The sequence below is a fragment of the Salvelinus alpinus genome, chromosome 8 (assembly GCF_045679555.1).
Source record: "Salvelinus alpinus chromosome 8, SLU_Salpinus.1, whole genome shotgun sequence".
NCBI classification, from domain to species: Eukaryota; Metazoa; Chordata; class Actinopteri; order Salmoniformes; family Salmonidae; genus Salvelinus; species Salvelinus alpinus.
Window position 1 is genome coordinate 34981976 of NC_092093.1, and position 24797 is coordinate 35006772.

The 24797-nt window shown below is 42.6% G+C and overlaps 1 protein-coding gene across 1 annotated transcript; it reads left to right on the top strand.

Moving 5' to 3' along the window:
• Positions 1 to 965: 965 nt before the first annotated feature.
• On the top strand, positions 966 to 16047 carry LOC139583030 (DBH-like monooxygenase protein 1 homolog). Its single transcript, XM_071413705.1, has 12 exons — positions 966 to 1751; positions 3146 to 3292; positions 3495 to 3662; positions 3862 to 3945; positions 6135 to 6314; positions 6459 to 6561; positions 6762 to 6928; positions 7171 to 7362; positions 7779 to 7838; positions 9174 to 9316; positions 14073 to 14241; positions 14519 to 16047. Exons 1-12 carry the CDS (start codon positions 1479 to 1481, stop codon positions 14672 to 14674), a joined length of 1842 nt encoding a protein of 613 aa, XP_071269806.1. The 5' UTR covers positions 966 to 1478; the 3' UTR covers positions 14675 to 16047.
• Positions 16048 to 24797: the final 8750 nt, after the last annotated feature.

A 24797-nucleotide genomic window follows, 5' to 3' on the forward strand; every position in this document is an offset into this window, starting at 1 on the left:
GTTAACGGTCCCCAAAGCACACACATCCCTGGGTCGCTCGTCTTTTCAGTTCGCTGCAGCTAACGACTGGAACGAGCTGCAACAAACACTCAAACTGGACAGTTATCTAAATATCTTCATTCAAAGACTCAATCATGGACAATAACTGACAGTTGTGGCTGCTTTGTGTGATGTATTGTTGTCTCAACCTTCTTGCCCTTTGTGCTGTTGTCTGTGCCCAATAATGTCTGTACCATGTTTGGTGCTGCTACCATGTTGTGTTGCTACTATGTTGTTGTCATGTTATGTTGCTACCATGCTGTGTTGTCATGTGTTGCTGCCTTTCTATGTTGTTGTCTTAGGTCTCTCTTTATGTAGTGTTGTCGTGATGTGTGTTTTGTCCTATATTTATATATTTTTTATTTATTTAAATTTTGAATCCCAGCTTTACTGTACAATATACTCATTAAACCTGATTAATGGGGTATATAAATGAGAATAAAAACCTGATTTGTGTACTCAATCTCATATGCTTAATTGCATTATTCTTGTTGAACAATTTTTACTTGGCTACTTATTTTTTTTATTTGCATATAGGAATTCCAACACATTTTCCATTTTATGCAGTGGGTGATTTCATTTCCTCTCCTCATCTTGCATGTAGGTGTGTTTCTGAAGGAGGGACAGTTCCTGGAAGTTTTGGCAGCTTCAGCTTGTCTCACTGCGGTCAGCCTGTTGACTGATGGCTGCTTTCCTGCTGTAGTTCACCAAACATCCAGGCCTACAGACTGGATGGCACTGATACATTTAGGAGAAGTTCAAATTAAGAGACAAGGATAATACTTTCTTTTTTTTTTAGAACAAAATATATGACATGGTGAGATATGAGAAACACAGGCCTTCTGTATATTTTATTATTTCGTATTTATGTAATACTCTTGTTTTTCTTCCTCTATAGACCTATTCTAATTTAACTTGTGTTTTTGCTTTGAGTTTTTTTTCCCATTTTGATCTCAGTTTGGTATTTAGGCTAATAGTCTATTATGCCCTTACACGTTCAGAGATGATCCATCCAGTGTCTAACTATACATTTTGACCATGCACCCTGTTGTAGCCTTCAGAATGTATGTGCTTGCACCCATTCTTCACGCTCTGTCCTGTCGATACAGACAGTTAAAAGTATGTATAGCCTCTATCACGGTCCTATGCTGTACTGCCGAAAGCCATAGCCACCTGTATGTACAACGAACCACTCAGGTAAGGCCTGACCACAGAAGTAGCCGTGTGGGACGTGTCTCTAAAGATCAAAGGGGCCAGCACACATTTCGACAGTTGTAGTGAGAGAATGAGAGAAGCGCTGCTTCCTCGCAGATTAAGCGTCCTAGGTCGCCGCGCACAACTGGCAAACCTCTACAGAAACGTCAATTTATCTAAACAACGACATTCAATGAGACATTTTAGTTTGTTTGTAGTTGTTTTTTTTTACGTCAACGTTCACAATGTTACCCGCGAAATATCGTAGTGTCCTAGTTTTCTTCACAACTTTTTGGTTTTACGCATCTTTTTCCCACGGGAGCGGATTTAGACATTCGACTATCTTGGACCCTCATGGGAAATACCATCTAAAGTGGAGGTTTGACCGGCGAACAATTACTTTCGAAATAGAAGTGGAAACGACAGGATATGTAGGATTTGGTCTATCTCCCAACGGTGCAATGGCGTTGTCGGATATTGTCATTGGTGGAGTCACAGATGGAAGACCCTATCTACAGGTATGCACCTGGGTTTTACAGAATGAAAGTGACGCAGCTAGGCCTATGCCTTTTTATCTCGAGGTGGGCGACTTTCAATTGCATTTTTACATGACATACATACACTTCAGTTGTGCTGCTATAGGAAAATAAGGATTTATATTACATTTACGTTGAACTCTTTTCCCAAGGCTATTTGGGTATACTGTGGGTGTTGAAATAGTCCTATCTAAATCCTGATTAAAATAGCTATAAAAAAAATTGCCATTGAGGATCTCCAAATTAAACCAATAGTGACATCTGTTATTGGTTAGGTGTAACTAGGTATGGTAAACTGCTGTGATGCACAGCCAGCCACTCGTGGCTTAACTCCAACAGTGTAAGGGGTCTTGATATTGCTACACATCACAGGAATCTCGCTCTGCCTCAGGGATCAGGGATGAGGGATAACATTTCTGGCAATGATGCCACACAATCTAAAATAACCTCTCTCATTGTGTTACCAGAAGGAGAAGGTAGCTGTAGTTTTGTGCCAATGTTGTTGTTGTTTTCCCGCCTTAGTGGAAAATTGTCATACATATTTGCAAGCTAGGCTTGGCAGTGACAGCCAGACACTTGCCAACAACAGCCCCATTTTATACCTGGTGCTAACATGGGTCCTGTGTCCTGAGATCTTGTCCAGATTTTGATTGTACCCACATTTTCAGAAATCTGTCTACACATGCTATTACAATGTGTCTCCGATCTGTCCATGGTGTCCCCATTGTGACCAGATTTCCTGGTTCCTCCCTGTATGCTAATTATTACAGAGCCATTCTTTCAAAATAATATTTATTTATTTTAAGACACAGTCAATGGTGCCACCTGTCTATGATTTTAGAGTTGTCACTGTGCAGATCCGTCTACACTTGTAAGATATCCAGACACAATGCCTGACTACCTCCGGAGGTGTTCAATGCCTGACTAATGCATGCCAGGAAGATCTGATCACAATCCGATCACAATGCGCCTTTTAATCGACTACACCTGTCTAAAAATGTGGGGACAATCAGAATGTGGACAAGATCAGGACAAAAGACGCTAGTGCCAAGATGTTAGTGGCAGGTATAAACGGGGCTCAAGACAAATTAGGTATAGTAACTGTGGTAACAGTCGTCATCCTAGCTATAGTAATCGTACAGTAATAGGTCATTATTATTAATAATAATAATAATAATAACAGTAATGGACATTTGTAGTCTAGAGTGCTCTTTCAATTGTGTCATAAGAACACTGGTTTTCCCCAAGTTTAGTGATTTACATCTATGTATCTATAAATAAACTGAAGAGCTCTCTTATCCTCTCCTTCATTTTTGCTTAATTACAGTGTTATTTCAGCCAGAATAGTTGTGTTTTATCCGGCATGCTTTCTACAGGATTACTTTGCAGACGCCAAGAGAAAAGTGCAAAGAGATGTTCAGCAGAACTACAGGCTGGAGTATGGCAGGGAGAACAATACACACACTGTCCTGGCTTTCAGCAGGGATCTCCTGACCTGTGACACAAATGACAAGGACATCACGGTACGTGGGTGGTGGAAGTGTTTTATCTATGGGAAATGTGGGGGTTGTTTGTATGTTTAAATGTGTGCTTGTGTATGGGGTAAGGTGGGTGGGCGTTTTAGTTGAAGTGTCAGTTCATGCCCGAGGTGTCATAGTACTTCTTACAGAATTTTTACATTGAAATGAATTGATAGATAATAGATGTGTAATATGTGCTGCCCAGGAAAGCACAGTGAGGGTGATATGGGCCTACCACAGTGAAGATGTGGGACCGTCAGGACCGATGTACCATGGCGTGAACAGGGGGAGGAAGAGTATGCGGCTCCTCGACCCAGGAAGTAAAGCTAATATTACCTCTGGGACTGACTTTTTCAACTTGCAAAACATTAACGTAAGTATGACAGCCGGAGAAGACCAAAGCTACCCACTATCCATCCGTCTCTTAAACAAACCTGATACCACTTCTGGCTTTTGTTACTTCTGAGAGACCTTTCCAACTCTAAGACCGTATTTGCACCGTGTGAGATTTAGTCACATTTTTATCAAGAGTTAACATCAGTCTTGCTGTCTTGTTGTTTCTCTCAAGATAGGTGCCAGTGCCGTACAAGGACACTACCTACTGGTGTCAGATATTTAAGATCCAGGAGGTACAGCAGAAGCATCACATAATTAGAGTAAGTACACGCTTGGAAATCATTGAGCTATATTAACATCACAGCAGAAAAACAATAGCAAATCGACGACAGGCTTTCTCTTGAGGAAGGACTAGCCTATAGTTCAGTCATGGCGCAGTCATTTTGTTTACCCTTCTCTAAAGGCATCTCACCTGGATAGTTTGAGTTTTTATTTGTCTGCCTGCCTCCCTCTTTCATTGCTGTCTGAAGTATGTTCCCGCCTGTGGGGAGCACCTGCAGCTTGTTTACAGCCTCAAATTGCTACTGTGTATTAAAAGAGCCATTGTTTTAATTATATACCCCAAACATAATTGAACAAGTATGAAACCAAAAGGCTTCAAAACACACTTGATTAAAGGAGGTAGCGCGTACAATTTAGAATCAAAGGTATGGTACGATGACAGATTGATTTGTCATAAATACCAAATGTGCTCTTAAATCTAAATACCAAATGTGCTCTTATGTTTATCTACACTGCCTTAGCTATATAATGTAATATGGAATAGTGGTACTGTATCGTCTTATCATTTGTCATATCACTTACAGTAGGACTATTCTGCCAAGTCAAACACTGTTGCACAAAAACAAAACAAAAAAGGCAAATATTGAGAGCAGTAGAAGGTGCAAAATGTATTTCTCAAATGCTTATGTTCATTTGTCTCTCTGGACACACTATTCAAGGTGAGCATCTCATTGCTTCTTTTGATGTTGTCATGGCTATGGCCTCTTCGACGTCCGAATGCCTGGACTGAGCAAGAGCTCAAAACAAAGAGTCTTCAGTCATTAAGTGAACCAGAGCCAGAAAGAGATAAATATAGCTCGCTCCCTCTTCTCTTACTTCCCCTCCAGCACATAGCTTACTGTACTGCCCATGGAGCTGGTTCTTCTCTTCTGTTCTCCACTCTGCCACTCTGATGATAACAATTAGAGCATAGACTGAGAAATACCAGCACCATTCTAGACTAAAAATATGCTCCAGTGAAAAAAAAGATGTGGAAAATCCTAGCCTTATTAACAGCTGGGGGTGTCTGATTCCACTATGCACAACACGCGCTGTTGTTGTAAGATAGCCCATATATTGTTGTGAACTCTTATTTTAGAGGGATCTTTGCATAACGAAATGATGTAAGATACTAAAAGAGTTGCTAGCACACAATTAGAGTGAAACGGAAATCATTTGGTTATCCAAATGGGAGTCAGGCTGTTGTCATTAAACATATTTTTCCGTCCCAGATGTGTTCATGTGCGTGTGCATGATGTGTGAGTCAGCGAGTGAGAGGCAGTATGTAAGACATCTGTTTTTATGCGTGATCTGAATAGGACTGTCTCATCCAATTCATCTGTGGTCTATGAAGAAAAATTACCGTTGTTCTTTTTGGGGTTTTAAAGCATTTATACAGAAGTTTAAAAGAGCCAGTCTCATTTTCCCTGTCCTGACATAAAAATGTAAAAACCATTCCCATGGTATTTTCTCAGTCACGGTTTCTCTCTCTACCCTCTGCTCCACCTGTTTCATCCCTCTGGGGGATTTATTTGGCCTTTCACCACCTCACCACACCCGCTTTTATCTTGGGCAACCTCACTTCCTGTTTAGCTGACTCTGACTTTCAAGACTTCCTGAAAACTGTGTCTACATGACATGCGTATTTTAGTTTGATAGACGTATTCTATTTAATAAGGTCCTCTATTCAGAGACAGCGGCCTATAAAGTGTTCAAATCGTCTAACAAGGGATACTCTTTCTCCCCCTCTCTCATGGCACAATCTCAACCTCTAACTTCGACTACGACAGCTGCTTCCACCCTAAATAATAACAATTGAGAAAAAGTAAAAGGAAGAATGTCTAAATATTTATATGGTGGTCATAGGCCAAGCTTTGGTCTTATGTCATGCTGATTTGAAAGGAGGCCTCACAGTATGATGTCACAGTTTGCCCAGCAGGCAGCAAGCTGCTTTGCTCAGAATCGCAGGCCAAACTAGAGGCCCCCATTGAGGAAAAAATATTATTTTTCACTACTTCCATCCTATGGTGAGCAGGGCCAACCGAATCCTGTTTATCCCATCTCATGTGTATCCTACGGTTAAGAGCAATAGAATTGAGGTCTTTTAAGGCAAGTGTAGGCAATTCAAAAGAAGCCAACTGTGGTTAGAATGCATTCAAATGTACAACTTCCCCTCTTTTGTTTACAGATTGAGCCTTTGATTCAAAGGGGTCACGAAAACCTGGTTCATCACATTCTGTTGTATCAATGTGATAGCAACTTGAATGAGAGTGAGCTCGATGCCAGCCATGAATGTTACCATCCAAATATGCCTGACTCATTTCTCACCTGTGAGACGATAGTCTTCGCCTGGGCCATTGGTGGTGAGGTGGGCAATTGTTTTCTACTTGTAGTGGTTTTAAATTCAGCGTCGTAATACATTTCATTAGCTACATGTATTTGCATGTATCGGAGTGACCATGTAAGCTTCCTTATCGACATGTTCAGTATGCCTCTCAATCTACCCTCACAGGGATTCACCTATCCACCCCATGTTGGACTGTCCATTGGCACAGCCATAGACCCTGTCTATGTCCTGATGGAGGTCCACTATGACAACCCAGCCCTTCAACAAGGTATAGTATACCAACAAGGACGCGTCATGTTACAGCGTGTTACATAAACAGCGAATGTGGCTTGTTTGCCATGGCCATTGTGTTTTTCCTTTGCACCCGTTCACAGCATACATATGTGTGTGCCAAAGTGACATCTACAGCACTTTACAGTGCAACGGTCAGTTACCCTGTTAATGGTAATGTTACGGTTTCCTTCTCAGGAGTGGTGGACAGCTCTGGCCTGCGTCTCTTCTACACCCCGGAGCTGCGTCAGTATGATGCAGGTGTGATAGAGACAGGTGTGTGGGTCAGTCTGTACCACATGCTGCCTCCAGGCATGCAGGAGTACGTCTCAGAAGGACACTGTACCCGCGAGTGTTTGCAGGAGGTAAAACAGCCAGCTCCGGCGGTGTTTCTCAATCTGGTGCGATGCCAAAAGTCCCATTTCACTAGGGAACAACAGGAGTCCAACATCCACTGTTAAATTACTGTTATGCTATATCACCTACAGTGACAAGCCTTTGTTTTATTCTTGCTACGTTCCCAAAACAGTGATCATCCAAAAGTGCAATTAAACTAAAAAAGCACTTTCTGCATCTGTGAGAGAATATCTCTTTGCTCCTCCATCAGTCCCTAGGCCAGGAGATGCCTAGCGGAGTGAGGGTGTTTGCTGTTCTGATGCATGCCCACCTAGCTGGCCGCGCCATCAGAACCAGACACTTCCGGGAGCAGGAGGAGCTGCAGCCCCTGTCACATGACGAGGAGTTTGACTTCAACTTCCAGGAGTTCCAGCTGCTGAAGGAAGAGAGGCTGCTGTTACCTGTTGGTACACTGCTATACTGTTAACCTGACATGTTAAGTAGTGAAGGAAACATGGGAATATAAATCTGCTGCTTGAGCTTCCCATGCAGGTCTAAGCATGTTTACCTCACCCTTTGATGAACAGTAAAGATTTATGATTGCATTACTTTGATCCACTGACATACTGTAGATACAGGACAGAAGTGGTTCATTTTGGGGGGTTTTGCTCACTTATGTGAAAAAGATTTCATACCAACGGCTTTTGCCTTTGACCGCAGCAGTACAGCCGTGCTAAAACCACAGTAAGTCACACCTTGTGTACTGTTGCTTTAGTGTTATATTGATGTTATACTTTATGACAACGCCATTCTGTTTGATGTGGGGTTCTAAATTCACAACCAGAGAAGAGCCTTGATTTCAATCTGTTTTCTTTTCAGAGTGACAATTTGATCACAGAATGCAAGTACACCACGAAAGGCAGACAAAACATGACCTGGGTAAGAATGTACTACTCACAATCCACATGGATAAATGAAAACATACTTTTTTTTTTCTTTAATTATCTGGTTTTATGAGTTTACAGAGATCACAACATTTTTCAGTGTGTCCTATTGGTCCTCCGGCTGAGCCTATTTGAGCTCGTGTTTCTCATCTGTCTGTGCTTCCAGGATTTGATGATTTGGTTGGTTGCCGAATGGTACAATAGTGATCATTTCCACGCCAATTTTATTACAGAACCCTTTAGGATAGAGCTATGGGATTATTTCTTTGACTTCAGCATCGCCATGAGACAGACACAAAGCACAATGTTTTGAAACATTCTTATCTTGAAGAATAGTTATATTGAAGAGCACTATCATTCCTATTTCTCAAAATTAAGAAGGATAATATATCAATGGAAAGAGCGTAGGCTAGTTGAATGCCATTGAATGGAATTTTGTTATAGGAATGAGTTGTGTTTCCCCTGCATGAACCTCTTGGTTGATACTTTCAGATGTATGTGTCAAAGACTGTCTGTTCTTGGCTGAACAATCTGTCTGCAAATACAGCCCCAGGACCACAGACGAATCTTGGTTATATCGCTGTTTGCAGCTACTGGCACTGTTTCTTACAGAGACGTCAAACTAACACCTTTCTGACGACTACAGTCGTAAAACAGGGGTAGTTTTCTTCTGAAGTTACTCTCTACTGTTCAGGAGAAAACATGATAACTCATTGTTATTCTGGAACGATATAAAACTGAATTCTAATCCATTGTTATGATTTTGGGAATTCATGCCAATTATTTTTCCCCTGAAAAACACATTGCTTGCCATTGCAACTTTGTCCAGCACATGGCGCCATAAAGCAATGCTTTTGTGTCTGCTCCTTGTTAGAAATAATACTCCCTGAAGTAGTACTTAAAGGGATAATTCACCCAAGTTACAAAATGTCACATTGGTTTCCTTACCATGTAAGCAGTCTATGCACATGGTATGACACTAATCCATGATTTGGTTTAGTTTCCCTGGCACTGTTTCCAAAATGCTAACATTTTAGCATTTGTGGCACAAATGGGTAAACTATCACTCACATTCAAATTTGTTCCGAAACAGATTTTCATGATTTCTTAGTGGCTGTTAGAGTTGATGATTGTTACACAGATATCAATGTATTTGTTGACAAATGTTTCTGTGGAACTAAATAGAATGAAATAAAAGTGTAATGTAATAGTTGTAAAACATGGTAAGTGTTACCTTTAATTTAGCTGTGGTATTGGCGTTTAATATTGAGCTTACTGATTGTCTCCCAGGCTTGATTTATTGATTATTTTCCTCTGGTTGTTCCTTCAGGGTGGTTTGACCACCAGGGATGAGATGTGTCTGTCATACCTGCTCTACTATCCCAGAGTGAACCTGGCCAGGTGTGAGAGCCTCCCTGAGATCACCGGGCAGCTCAAGTTCATTGGAGTCAAAGAGATCCAGGCTCCTGTCACGTAAGTATGCAGCTGTATACTGTAACTGCAATACCTATGCAGCAGTTCAAGTTGGAACCTGTAACAACAATTGGGGAAGATACTTTTGAGGTGAAGAGTTTCTCTTCCTGGAGCACCTTTCAAACGTCATACAGCATGTGTTCTCAGGGAGAAGTTTAGTTACTGCATGTTATACAGAGAGTACATACAGTGCATTCGGAAAGTATTCAGACACCTTGACTTTTTCCAAATGTTGTTACGTTAAAGCCTTATTCTAAAATCTACACAAAATACCCCATAATGGCAAAGTGAAAATATTTTTTTTGAAATGTTTGCAAATTTATAAAAAATAAAAAACAAAAATACCTTATTTGCTATGACTCAAAATACAGCTCAGGTGCATCGTGTTTCCATTGATCATCCTTGAGATGTTTCTACAACTTGATTGGAGTCCACCTGTGGTAAATTCAGTTGATTGGAAAGGATTTGGAAAGGCACACACCTGTTGTCACGTTCGTCATAAGGAATGGACCAATGCCCAGCGTGCGTAGAGTTCCACATATTTTAATAAATAGAAACTCACCAAACAAAACAAACAAGCACAAACGAAACGTGACGTTCTGGACTACTCACAGGCAGCTACACAAACACAAGATCCCACAAAGCACAAAGGGGAAATGGCTGCCTAAATATGATCCCAATCAGAGACAACGATAAACAGCTGCCTCTGATTGGGAACCATAACAGGCTAACATCGACATATAAACACCTAGATGACCCACCCTAAATCACACCCCGACCTAACCAACATAGAGAATAAAAACTCTCTATGGTCAGGGCGTGACACCTGTCTATATAAGGTCCCACAGTTGACAATGCATGTCAGAGCAAAAACCAAGCCATGCGGTCAAATTAATTGTCCGTAGAGCTCCGAGACAGGATTGTGTTGAGGCACATACAGTGGGGAGAACAAGTATTTGATACACTGCCGATTTTGCAGGTTTTCCTACTTACAAAGCATATAGAGGGCTGTAATTTTTTATCATAGGTACACTTCAACTGTGAGAGACGGAATCTAAAACAAAAATCCAGAAAATCAAATTGTATGATTTTTAAGTAATTAATTTGCATTTTATTGCATGACATAAGTATTTGATCACCTACCAACCAGTAAGAATTCCGGCTCTCACAGACCTGTTAGTTTTTCTTTAAGAAGCCCTCCTGTTCTCCACTCATTACCTGTATTAACTGCACCTGTTTGAACTCGTTACCTGTATAAAAGACACCTGTCCACACACTCAATCAAACAGACTCCAACCTCTCCACAATGGCCAAGACCAGAGAGCTGTGTAAGGACATCAGGGATAAAATTGTAGACCTGCACAAGGCTGGGATGGGCTACAGGACAATAGGCAAGCAGCTTGGTGAGAAGGCAACAACTGTTGGCGCAATTATTAGAAAATGGAAGAAGTTCAAGATGACGGTCAATCACCCTCGGTCTGGGGCTCCATGCAAGATCTCACCTCGTGGGGCATCAATGATCATGAGGAAGGTCAGGGATCAGCCCAGAACTACACGGCAGGACCTGGTCAATGACCTGAAGAGGGCTGGGACCACAGTCTCAAAGAAAACCATTAGTAACACACTACGCCGTCATGGATTAAAATCCTGCAGCGCACGCAAGGTCCCCCTGCTCAAGCCAGCGCATGTCCAGGCCCGTCTGAAGTTTGCCAATGACCATCTGGATGATCCAGAGGAGGAATGGGAGAAGGTCATGTGGTCTGATGAGACAAAAATAGAGCTTTTTGGTCTAAACTCCACTCGCCGTGTTTGGAGGAAGAAGAAGGATGAGTACAACCCCAAGAACACCATCCCAACCGTGAAGCATGGAGGTGGAAACATCATTCTTTGGGGATGCTTTTCTGCAAAGGGGACAGACGACTGCACCGTATTGAGGGGGGGATGGATGGGGCCATGTATCGCGAGATCTTGGCCAACAACCTCCTTCCCTCAGTAAGAGCATTGAAGATGGGTCGTGGCTGGGTCTTCCAGCATGACAACGAACCGAAACACACAGCCAGGGCAACTAAGGAGTGGCTCCGTAAGAAGCATCTCAAGGTCCTGGAGTGGCCTAGCCAGTCTCCAGACCTGAACCCAATAGAAAATCTTTGGAGGGAGCTGAAAGTCCGTATTGCCCAGCGACAGCCCCGAAACCTGAAGGATCTGGAGAAGGTCTGTATGGAGGAGTGGGCCAAAATCCCTGCTGCAGTGTGTGCAAACCTGGTCAAGAACTACAGGAAACGTATGATCTCTGTAATTGCAAACAAAGGTTTCTGTACCAAATATTAAGTTCTGCTTTTCTGATGTATCAAATACTTATGTCATGCAATAAAATGCAAATTAATTACTTAAAAATCATACAATGTGATTTTCTGGATTTTTTTAGATTCCGTCTCTCACAGTTGAAGTGTACCTATGATAAAAATTACAGACCTCTACATGCTTTGTAAGTAGGAAAACCTGCAAAATCGGCAGTGTATCAAATACTTGTTCTCCCCACTGTATCTGGGGAAGGGTACCAAAAAATGTCTGCAGCATTGAAGGTCCCCAAGAGCACAGTGGCCTCCATAATTCTTAAATGGAAGAAGTTTGGAAACACCAAGACTCTTCCTACTGTAGATCTGGCTGCCCGGCCAAACTGAGCAATCAGGGGGGAATGGCCTTGATCAGGGAGGTGACCAAGAACCCGATGGTCACTCTAAAAGAGCTCCAGAGTTCCTCTGTGGAGATGGGAGACCCTTCCAAAAGGACAACCATCTCTGCAGCACTCCACCAATCAGGCCTTTATGGTAGAGTGGCCAGATGGAAGCCACTCCTCAGTAAAAGGCACATGACAGCCTGCTTGGAGTTTGCCTAAAGGCACCTAAAGACTCTCAGACAATGAGAAACAATGGTCTGATTAAACCAACATTAAACTCTTTGGCCTGAATGCCAAGCGTCACGCCTGGAGGAACCACCATGCTTCACCGTAGGGTGGGTGCCAGGATCATGCTGTGGGAATTTCTTTCAGCTGCAGTTACTGGGAGACTAGTCAGGATCGAGGGCAAGATGAACGGAGAAAAGTACAGAGAGATCTTTGATGAAAACCTGCTCCTGAGCACTCAGGACCTCAGATTGGGGCAAAGGTTCACCTTCCAAAAGGACAACGGCCCTAGGCACACAGCCAAGACAACGCAAGAGTGGCTTCGGTACAAGTCTCTGAATGTCCTTGAGTGGCCCAGCCAGAGCCCGAACTTGAACCCGATCTAACATCTCAGTAGAGACCTGAAAATAGCTGTGCAGCGACGCTCCCCATCCAACCTGACAGCGCTTGAGAGGATCTGCAGAGAAGAATGGGAAAAACTCCCCAAATACAGGTGTGCCAAGCTTGTAGCATCATACCCAAGAAGACTCGAGACTGTAATCGCTGCCAAAGGTGCGTCAATGAATTACTGAGTGAAGGGTCTGAATACTTATGTAAATATGATATTAAATTATTTTATTTTTTAATAAATTTACAAAGTTTCGAAACATTTGTTTTTGTTTGTCATTATGGGGTATTGTGTGTAGATTGATGAGCAGAACATTTTTACTATCCATATTATAATAAGGCTGTAACGTAACAGAATGTGGAAAAATCGATGTTAATACTCTCCGAATGCACTTATGTTCGCTCAGGCCGGAGAGAGAGAATAGGGGACTGGAAAAGATTTATGGGACAAGGAGATTGCAGGCCATTAGAAGGAAGGAAGGACAGAGGAATATGGACTCACACTAGCCCAGTGGGGTCAACATGTGGAGCTGAGCTGCAGCTGAGAACAGTGATACTCATTGTCCTGTTTTAGGCGATTCTGTTATGTTCTACTAGTTAGCATGCTGGAATTTGACGGCGAGATACACAAAGCAATAGTTTATTGTTTTCCTCACTATGTTTTTTGCTCTTGAGTTCCATTCATTTTGTTCAAAATAACATGTTTTTCATCAACTTAAAGGAAACCATACACAATAGTTGCTGTGAAAATAATAATTGTGCCGTAACGTTTCAATTTGTTTGCTTTAAGCACATAAAAGAAAATCCTACAATATAACGTCATTTTACTTCATATAATGATTACATTACCGTACATAGAAGTCAGTTAATTGTATGTCCGGTACAGTAAACACAGTTCAACGTGTTCCTTAATCCAATGCTACGTATTGTAATGTGTCCATGGTCTCTACTGTTCATATGCTCCTGTTTAGTAGGTTGTGTAAGGTAGACCTTGGCCCTGGGAATAATGAGAGGCCTGGAAATGAGAGCCTATTTCATGGGTTGAGTCTGAAGTGCATTTACTCCTCCTGCTATTACAGCGGGACGCAACTCCTTTTGTTCTCATTTACAAGAACGAGGAGGTTTTTGAATAGATCAGGTTGGCTGCTCTGAAAAGATTGGGTTACACAGCTCTTTCTTCCATCCGAGAAAGGCTATGTGCTCTCCAAGAAACCTTGTCGTAAAGACGAACACTAACCTTCTGTAAACACAAACAGGCCTTAGCAGGAAACTACTAAATGTCCCACTTCCCCTATCGTCTACCTCAATGGAAATGCTTTGGGAATGATTTGGTTAGCAGCTCTGCCCTTTTTCCTTCTGACCATAAGTTGTCCAAAATGTTGAATAATGTACATGTACACGTATGCAGCGACTGATATATTGCGCATCAGCAGGCTTCACTTAATGTACATTCCTCTTCTGTCAAAGGACCTGGCCTTTCATGATCAAGAGCCCAAAGAAGTACAGCAACCTGTCCTTCACAGAGGCCATGGACAAGTACAGGTGGTCAAAGAAAAGAGGGAAGTCCTTCAACGAGATGGTTCTACAGCTGCCCATTAACGTGCGCTGCTCCAAGTGGGGGCAGGACGAGTGGTCGGTGAGTGTTCCGTCAGAGCTGGGGCTGAGGATCAGGCAGCTGGGGCTGGGGCTAATCTGGTGCTATCAATTAGTCTCTGACGGAAATACATATATGTCATCCACCAATGAAACTGTGCCCTTTCACTCTTCCGGGATGTTGATTTATATTCATTTTGTTGAAAGTTATTTGTTTAATTTGACTGTATAATATATGCTTGAATGTGCTTTGGATAGTCATCTTCCTCACTATATTTCATAGTTATTCCTATTTCCCTCTCTTTCTTTTCCCCCTCCAGATTCAAGGGACGTTAGTGTCACCACCAGAGGCGAAGCCTGAAGTCAAGCCTCCCTCCATGGTGTGCCGTTCTGCCTCAGAGCCACACAGCGGAGTGGTTCTACTCTTTACATTGTGCCTCACATACTCCATAGTCCAGGCCTGTTTAAGCCTTTAGCCTATAGCCTATAGCCATGCAACTGTGTGAATCACACCACTCACCGTGGAATGAAATAGGATTGGTCATCAGAGGCAGAGTTATTAGAAGGAATCTTCCATTAGATGTGCTGATGTTCACATGGTGGATTTTGGGGAGGTTATTGTCTAAATATATATATAAAAACATACTTTTTAAAATGTTTTATGTCCAAGAGTTAATAAATGTTTATTTAGAGTTGTATTTTGGAAAGTAGCAGTATTAGCTATGGCCGAGATGGTCAAGTTTAGGTTGGTAGTTATTTTACGTTGAGTGTAACACCCTTTTTGCTAGTATTGCCCATGACACATTCTTCATAAAGCCTATGATTTATGGATACATTGCCCAGAATTTAGGCCTTCAAATATAGTCCCAAATACCAGTGATTTTCTCCAGATTCAAATGATTCAAATAATTGACAAGGCTACATAGAAACATATAGATGGCTCAGGGTCGTTTCAGTACTGTAAGGCCACTGTTACAGCCTTGGTCACCCTGGTACCGCTAGGAACATCTCTCCCTAAGGCCGCAGTGCTGCCAGCACCGTTAGTCCGACTTACAGCGATTACTCTGACTGAGTAACTCCAATGTGCCAATGTCCCATACAGTCGCAAACAGGGCAAAAAGGAAGTTCTCATTCTTGCTTTTCTGTTAGGAGTTGGAGAGAAGAGTCATGGAATATGGAATAGTGTGTTATTTCCAGACCATGTGGATGACATTGGATGAATGGTTGATTGAATGGATGAGTGGATGGATTTTTTCCATCTAATGGATACAGCAAGATACATCAATGGGATAGGGACGGGGAAAGAAGGTATGTGAATTATTAGATGACATGGGACATTTATGAAAAGGTATTACCATCATGATCTTTTACTAAGTTATTGAGTGTTTTGTTTCTCTTTGTGCCTCTAGTTAGGCGTGGATAGCTATGAAAAGGAGGTTTTCTGAATGGGGATGAATTTGCCACCATTTACAGTGTGGGATTGATATGAATTGTTTGAGAGAGTCATGGGTGAAAACATGACCTTTTTTCCCCCGTTCGGCTACCTCTCTGTCTGACAGTTCTTCTATCTATGTTCTATGAGTCTGTGCCAACTTTCCTCTCTGTTTCTGTGGTGCATGACATAGAGGTGATACCATAGAATACTCAAAGTACGAGATAGTATCCATCCACTCTCTCAAAACTGGCAAACCAAGACTACACAAATTTAAATAGGGATTTTTTAATTGAGGATTTAATTGAGGATTCCCTGATAGTCATATTGGTCTGTATGCACTGAGGTGACCTTTTTTTAAATGATTTTCACCCCGTGTAAATCTAATTAGTATAATAAAAAATCTCCATCAAAATCTGTATGTTTAAGCAATCATTGGCATGTTTAACAATGGAACATCCACAACTGAGAATATTGCAGAAATTTGTAAACAAATAACAGTTTGAGGAGCCTTTTAAGAGGCATCCTGTTGCGAAGTGAGAAGCCATGTCAGAGCATTGCAAAGTTATTTGGTTTTCCTGGCCGTAAGTGCCCTTGTCAAATGCCATCAGACATGAAAGAGGCTCTCTAAAGATGGGCATGTTTAGAATAAAGTATGTGGCTGTGGTGCATCAGAGTAAATTGGTGTAATCCATCCAATGGTGTTGGATCAAATTCAATTTACTCCTTAGGCCACTTCCTCTGTTGCTACTACTACTACTACTACTACTACTATTACTACTGCCACCACCACTACTACTACTACTACTACTAAACTGAATGTCACTATGTCAATGTTACACAGATATAATTACCCATAGAGGATTATTTTCATTCATTTGACATCAAAGCTAGTCCTTTTTGGGTAGCTACATGTTTTTTGGGGTCCATATTTTCCAGATATCAATTCCAAACGCATCCAACAGAGGTCAGTATTCACTAGCAAATTGCTGCATCTCGTTCTCAAACCAACACAGAAATAGTGTAAGCGCATGAGGACATCCCTATGACAAGTATCTCAGTGTGATATTGCAGACACTGACTTTCCCTAGTAAGCCTTGTAATGTATGCATAATTTAAATCCAATATCAAAAGTATGACATCTCCTTTACGTCAGACGGTGTAATACAAGGTCTTGGGCCAGGATGCTTGCCAAATGTCTTTTTTATTAGGAGCTCTATCCTGCACTGGGTTTGACTTGCTGACTAACCTTTGGATACGAACACACTGATCCCTCATAACATATCCATCCTGTACAGTATGTCTCAGCCTGGTCTCAGACACAAACAGACACAATCCCTCTGTCTGGGAGCTGCATGGAAACTTTTGTTTCAAATTTGTGGTCAGTCTGGAGGGGCAGGAACCCTCCGCTGAGTCATCTGAACCTGCGAGGTCGTCACTCATGTTTGGGAGACCGTTGGTTCCTCTTCCTGTAACAGAGAGATGATTATTGAGCCCAGAGGAAGGTAGTGAGAGAGACTCAGACCACTGTCATTTCTCAAGGCCTCACAGACTGCTGTGGGTAGTGTGTAAACACACCCATCTGGCCAAACCAATGGGGAAGGACCTTTTCCCATCCTACCTCTGTCCTTTCTCCTCCTGTCCTTGGACCTTTAACAGCAGTAGACTCACGGTCAACAACTGGCACTCCCCGCGAACGGCATTCGCTGGCCCTAAAGCCGCAGACACCTGCTTATATAAGGCAAGAAGACTGCACAGTCTCCTACTGCAGAAGGTGCCGTTTTCTCCTGGCTGGCTGGAGGATATGGATGGAAACAGATGTCGATGCCTTTCTGAGGCCTATTATGTAAAGTCCTGCTTTGATGCTGCTCAGCACAGGATGAGGCAGAGGCAGCAGGGGAATTGAAAAGGACATAAAACTCATTCCTCACTCATGCAGTATGAGGCCAGGAGAATGGCAACACAATATATATATTTACAACCGACTTAATCAAAAGCACATAGTGTAGGCTATACTAAAGAGTATTTATCGTTTGTTTGGATGTCCATCTGACAACACATACAACATTAGGCTTTTGGTGTTGTTTATCTAATTCAAATGAACAGTAAATAAAACTGTCATAATTGCACATAATAATATTTCACTTCTGACAAAAGTAGACTCCCAAGACCGTGTCTGATGTATTTATCCTATAGATAACATTGAAGCCCTTGAAGTGGGGTTTCTAAAAATCCAATCTGAGTCCTCCTCCCCTGGTCTTTGAACCTTGACCTTTCTCTCCTCCGCCCCATGGTCTTTGTTGTCTCTGTACATTGCTATGGTTTTTGTCCAGAGACTAGAGTCTAGTCTGGGAACCATGGTTTCCTCATTACTGGAAGCATGCCATCCTGCTATATAAATTGGATAGGAGGTTCTGAGAACACATTGACCTACATTTTATAGAAAAAAAACAGAACCCAAACCAGCTTTGGTTCCAAGTTCCAACATCAGACTCTATCAGCTAATACTGGCCCTGTAAGAGTACTTACTCTCAGCCACTAGCGATTAGCTTTCAGAGCCACACTCCACATCTGCAACAAATAAGCTCCAAATAAAACTCTGACTACAAAGCTGTGTAAAATCATAAATGTTGATTTAGATTTTACTTGATAGGACTATTTTAACAAGATTTCCCCAAAGGAGATTCCCATACATGTATGTTTATGCAGGTGGTATATCATGAAACAAGCACATAGGCTGAGGCTCAGCTTTTCCACTCACTTCTCTATAAAGTAAACTTAGCAAACCTGTTTTTGACACACAGCTGCCCTTAACTCAAAGACAAGATATGTTACCAGAAGTAACACACAATGGGCATGGTCTTTCCTATAGCCAGAGGGTTTTATAGTTGGGTTGGTTGATAAGATACAAGCCACACAAATAAATCAAATCAAATCAAATGTATTTATATAGCCCTTCTTACATCAGCTGATATCTCAAAGTCCTGTACAGAAACCCAGCCTAAAACCCCAAACAGCAAGCAATGCAGGTGTAGAAGCACGGTGGCTAGGAAAAACTCCCTAGAAAGGCCAAAACCTAGGAAGAAACCTAGAGAGGAACCAGGCTATGAGGGGTGGCCAGTCCTCTTCTGGCTGTGCCGGGTGGAGATTATAACAGAACATGGCCAAGATGTTCAAATATTCATAAATGACCAGCATGTCAAATAATAATAATCACAGTAGTTGTCGAGGGTGCAGCAAGTCAGCACCTCAGGAGTAAATGTCAGTTGGCTTTTCATAGCCGATCATTAAGAGTATCTCTACCGCTCCTGCGGTCTCTAGAGAGTTGAAAACAGCAGGTCTGGGACAGGTAGCACGTCCGGTGAACAGGTCAGGGTTCCATAGCCGCAGGCAGAACAGTTGAAACTGGAGCAGCAGCACGGCCAGGTGGACTGGGGACAGCAAGGAGTCATCATGCCAGGTAGTTCTGAGGCATGGTCCTAGGGCTCAGGTCCTCCGAGAGAGAGAAAGAAAGAGAGAAAGAGAGAATTAGAGAGAGCATACTTAAATTCACACAGGACACCGGATAAGACAGGAGAAGTACTCCAGATATAAAAAACTGACCCTAGCCCCCCGACACATAAACTAATGCAGCATAAATACTGGAGGCTGAGACAGGAGGCGTCAGGAGACACTGTGGCCCCATCCGATGATACCCCCGGACAGGGCCAAACAGGAAGGATATAACCCCACCCATTTTTCCAAAGCACAGTCCCCACACCACTAGAGGGATATCTTCAACCACCAACTTACCATCCTGAGACAAGGCCGAGTATAGCCCACAAAGATCTCCGCCACGGCACAACCCAAGGGGGGGCGCCAACCCAGACAGGAAGATCACGTCAGTGACTCAACCCACTCAAGTGACGCACCCCTCCTAGGGACGGCATGAAAGAGCACCAGTAAGCCAGTGACTCAGCCCCTGTAATAGGGTTAGAGGCAGAGAATCCCAGTGGAGAGAGGGGAACCGGCCAGGCAGAGACAGCAAGGGCAGTTCGTTGCTCCAGAGCCTTTCCGTTTACCTTCACACTCCTGGGCCAGACTACACTCAATCATATGACCCACTGAAGAGATGAGTCTTCAGTAAAGACTTAAAAGTTGAGACCGAGTCTGCGTCTCTCACATGGGTAGGCAGACCATTCCATAAAAATGGAGATCTATAGGAGAAAGCCTAGGGATAATTAGGAGGCCTGCGTCTTGTGACCATAGCGTACGTGTAGGTATGTACGGCAGGACCAAATCGGAAAGATAGGTAGGAGCAAGCCCATGTAATGCTTTGTAGGTTAGCAGTAAAACCTTGAAATTAGCCCTTGCCTTAACAGGAAGCCAGTGTAGGGAGGCTAGCAATGGAGTAATATGATCAAATATTTGGGTTCTAGTCAGGATTCTAGCAGCCGTATTTAGCACTAACTGAAGTTTATTTAGTGCTTTATCCGGGTAGCTGGAAAGTAGAGCATTGCAGTAGTCTAACCTAGAAGTAAGAAAAGCATGAATTAATTTTTCTGCATCATTTTTGGACAGAAAGTTTCTGATTTTTGCATTGTTACGTAGATGGAAAAAAGCTGTCCTTGAAACAGTCTTGATATGTTCGTCAAAAGAGAGATCAGGGTCCAGAGTAACGCCGAGGTCCTTCACAGTTTTATTTGAGACGACTTTACAACAATCAAGATTAATTGTCAGATTCAACAGAAGAGCTCTTTGTTTCTTGGGACCTAGAACAAGCATCTCTGTTTTGTCCGAGTTTAAAAGTAGAACGTTTTCAGCCATCCACTTCCTTATGTCTGAAACACAGGCTTCTAGTGAGGGCAATTTTGGGGCTTCACCATGTTTCATTGAAATGTACAGCTGTGTGTCATCCGCATAGCAGTGAAAGTTAACATTATGTTTTCGAATGACATCCCCAAGAGGTAAAATATATAGTGAAAACATTAGTGGTCCTAAAACGGAACCTGGAGGAACACCCCGAAATGTACAGTTGATTTGTCAGAGGACAAACCATTCACAGAGACAAACTGATATCTTTCCGACAGATAAGATCTAAACCAGGCCAGAACTTGTCCGTGTAGACTAATTTGGGTTTCCAATCTCTCCAAAAGAATGTGGTGATCGATGGTATCAAAGGCAGCACTAAGGTCTAGGAGCACGAGGACAGATGCAGAGCCTCGGTCTGACGCCATTAAAAGGCCATTTACCACCTTCACAAGTGCAGTCTCAGTGCTATGATGGGGTCTAAAACCAGACTGAAGCATTTCGTGTACATTGTTTGTCTTCAGGAAGGCAGTGAGTTGCTGCGCAACAGCTTTTTCAAAATTTTTTTGAGAGGAATGGAAGATTCGATATAGGCCGATAGTTTTTTATATTTTCTGGGTCAAGGTTTGGCTTTTTCAAGAGAGGCTTTATTACTGCCACTTTTAGTGAGTTTGGTACATATCCGGTGGATAGAGAGCCGTTTATTATGTTCAACATAGGAGGGCCAAGCACAGGAAGCAGCTCTTTCAGTAGTTTAGTTGGAATAGGGTCCAGTATGCAGCTTGGAGGTTTAGAGGCCATGATTATTTTCATCATTGTGTCAAGAGATATAGTACTAAAACACTTGAGTGTCTCTCTTGATCCTAGGTCCTGGCAGAGTTGTGCAGACTCAGGACAGCTGAGCTTTGGAGGAATACGCAGATTTAAAGAGGAGTCCGTAATTTGCTTTCTAATGATCATGATCTTTTCCTCAAAGAAGTTCATGAATTTATTACTGCTGAAGTGAAAGCCATCCTCACATGGGGAATGCTGCTTTTTAGTTAGCTTTGCGACAGTATCAAAAATAAATTTGGGATTGTTCTTATTTTCCTCAATTAAGTTGGAAAAATAGGATGATCGAGCAGCAGCGAGGGCTCTTCGATACTGCACGGTACTGTCTCTCCAAGCTAGTCAGAAGACTTCCAGTTTGGTGTGGCGCCATTTCCGTTCCAATTTTCTGGAAGCTTGCTTCAGAGCTCGGGTATTTTCTGTATACCAGGGAGCTAGTTTCTTATGACAAATGCTTTTAGTTTTTAGGGGTGCAACTGCATCTAGGGTATTGCGCAAGGTTAAATTGAGTTCCTCAGTTAGGCAGTTAACAGATTTTTGTCTTCTGACGTCCTTGGGTAGGCAGAAGGCGTCTGGAAGGGCATCAAGGAATTTTTGTGTTGTCTGAGAATTTATAGCATGACTTTTGATGCTCCTTGGTTGGGGTCTGAGCAGATTATTTGTTGCGATTGCAAACGTAATAAAATGGTGGTCCGATAGTCCAGGATTATGAGGAAAAACATTAAGATCTACAACATTTATTCCATGGGACAAAACTAGGTCCAGAGTATGACTGTGGCAGTGAGTAGGTCCAGAGACATGTTGGACAAAACCCACTGAGTCGATGATGGCTCCGAAAGCCTTTTGGAGTGGGTCTGTGGACTTTTCCATGTGAATATTAAAATCACCTAAAATGTGAATATTATCTTCTATGACTACAAGGTCCGATAGGAATTCAGGGAACTCAGTGAGGAACGCTGTATATGGCCCAGGAGGCCTGTAAACAGTAGCTATAAAAAGTGATTGAGTAGGCTGCATAGATTTCATGACTAGAAGCTCAAAAGACAAAACGTCTTATTTTTTTGTAAATTGAAATTTGCTAGCGTAAATGTTAGCAACACCTCCGCCTTTGCGGGATGCACGGGGGATATGGTCACTAGTGTAACCAGGAGGTGAGGCCTCATTTAACACAGTAAATTCATCAGGCTTAAGCCATGTTTCAGTCAGGCCAATCACATCAAGATTATGATCAGTGATTAGTTAATTGACTATAACTGCCTTTGAAGTGAGGGATCTAACATTAAGTAGCCCTATTTTGAGATATGAGGTATCACGATCTCTTTCAATAATGGCAGGAATGGAGGAGGTCCTTATCCTAGTGAGATTGCTAAGGCGAACACCGCCATGTTTAGTTTTGCCCAACCTAGGTCGAGGCACAGACACGGTCTCAATGGGGATAACTGAGCTGACTATACTGACTGTGCTAGTGGCAGACTCCACTAAGCTGGCAGGCTGGCTAACAGCCTGCTGCCTGGCCTGCACCCTATTTCATTGTGGAGCTAGAGGCCAAATAACTGGCCAATGGGATGAAAGAGGGATCTGGTCTAACCAACCACAAGTCTCTTAGCTGGGTAGAGCTAAGGATCCTGGCCCAGGGCCTGGAGAAGGGTATCCTTGGGAGTATCTCAATGGCAATCTCCTCGTGTCCTCTCCTTTCTCCTTCACAAAACCCATTGGATGAGAAAGCCAGTGGTCCCTCCACTCTGACCTTCTCCTCCAACGGGTTTTGAGAAGGAGGCAAGAGAGAGGACACAAGGAGGATGCAATTGAGATTCTCCCCTTGTAAATAGAGGGTTCTGGGTGAGTACCACACGTGAGTAACAAAAATACTCCATGACTAAACTGAGTTATATTCACTTCAATCATATATCTCACTTTCAATTGATGAGCATAGGGAAATAGCCAGGTGATTTGTCGTATATTCCAATAAGCCAGATGTCCTGAGTATGTTGTGCTGACAGTATTTTTAGGCCTTGCTTAAGCCCACGGGAAATATATTTCTTTATTTACCTTTTCGCGGGCGGGAGGAAATAGCTGCAGACCAGCAGCTACAACCGTGTTGGCATCGTACATTCCTGCTCTGCCCAATAAAGTGGCCCCCACTGGTAATACCCATGGCCCCATGAAAATACAGCCTCGCAAGAACACATTCCAACAGATTCATCGAACCCCCAAAGGAATGTAAACTTTACTTTGGAGCTGGTCTGTTGTTCATTCTGTACTAGATCTATGTACCAAGGAATTTTGTATTTGCTATGAAAGTGTGCACTGTGGTGGCAGCTCTGAGAAGGCATATTTGAAAAAACTTAATAAATAAAGATGAGATCCCTCTCCCCATCTCTCTGTGCAACTGGCACGTTTTAACATAAAACCACTTTTATAGGAAGGCTTCAGTATACCGGTAAATATTGATGTTTTGAAATGACTTCCAGCAATTTGTGGCTGCTGGCCAAGAGCTAAATATGCCCCTGGTGTTTTTCAACTGAAGTCACTCTCCCAGGCAGTCTTTGAAGTTGTTGGTCTGCTCTCAAAATTGGACAGAATATTTAATTTGGCGGGTGCGGTTTCGGGCTAATATATTTGTTTCACGTCAATAGCACGCCTGGCCTGACAGCCATCATGGTGCAATTGACGGTAATGAAACACTGGAGAGCATTAGGACAGAAAACAACATACCCCATATTGCCTTCTAATGTGTGACAGGGATGCATTTTTTGGGGGGTCTAAAATACACAGACAGATGTTTGCACAGGACCAGGGGTATTTTGAGACACGTTAACAGCAGAGAGGCAAGAGTTAAGTACTCAGTGAGTACTATCTGGGCCTCCTGTCATCACAGGACACAAACAGCCAGGCAGCCAGCCACTCACTGTCCAGAGCACTTTCCATGTCCACCATGATCAAAAGTGCACAGTCTGTGCAGTCTATGAAAAATCAGAATCATTTGATCCGCCAATGTCAGTGGCGCACAGCATGCCTACATTGTGTCCTGTCACGATCTGCAACAACAGCCCTTCCGTTGACCTTTCCTCTCTACCCACTTCCCAGGACAAGCCTGTGTGAGGACTATGTACATGGTTGACAGCTGTGTTTTCCCCCTTCCATTAGCGACGTTGAAAGTGAACTGCTTTAGTTGAGTTAGGGTTAGATGTGTATTTGAAATTCATATTTGCAGGACAAGGTGCACTCTTGAGTAGAGTCCCATGTTCCTACTTCCTCCTATAAAGGTTGGATGTGGTTAAGATGTGGTTGAGACCACACAAATGCCACAGGATGCCAGTGGTATACAGGATGGTGAAAACACGGTGAGGCGAAGGTCTCGTAAACAGACGGCTGTAGTTCAGCACTCCTCCCCAGTACGTTCTCAGCTAATGTTGCCAAAGAAAATGAAGTAGACTATTACGAGTTATCTACATGGCCTGAGTCCGTTACCATGACGACAGACTGTGTTTGCTTTTGTAATTACACAGTACACTAAGGAAGGGAAAACATTGATCGTTGTATAATTGAAA

What these genes read in the sequence shown, in the direction of transcription:
- LOC139583030 (XM_071413705.1), top strand. Translation starts at nt 1,479, where the DNA reads ATGTTACCCGCGAAATATCGTAGTGTCCTAGTTTTCTTCACAACTTTT. An exon ending in AAGAGAGGCTGCTGTTACCT is followed by an intron (nt 7,363 to 7,778) that starts GTTGGTACACTG and finishes TTTTCTTTTCAG; the next exon opens with AGTGACAATTTGATCACAGA. An exon ending in GAGATCCAGGCTCCTGTCAC is followed by an intron (nt 9,317 to 14,072) that starts GTAAGTATGCAG and finishes CTTCTGTCAAAG; the next exon opens with GACCTGGCCTTTCATGATCA.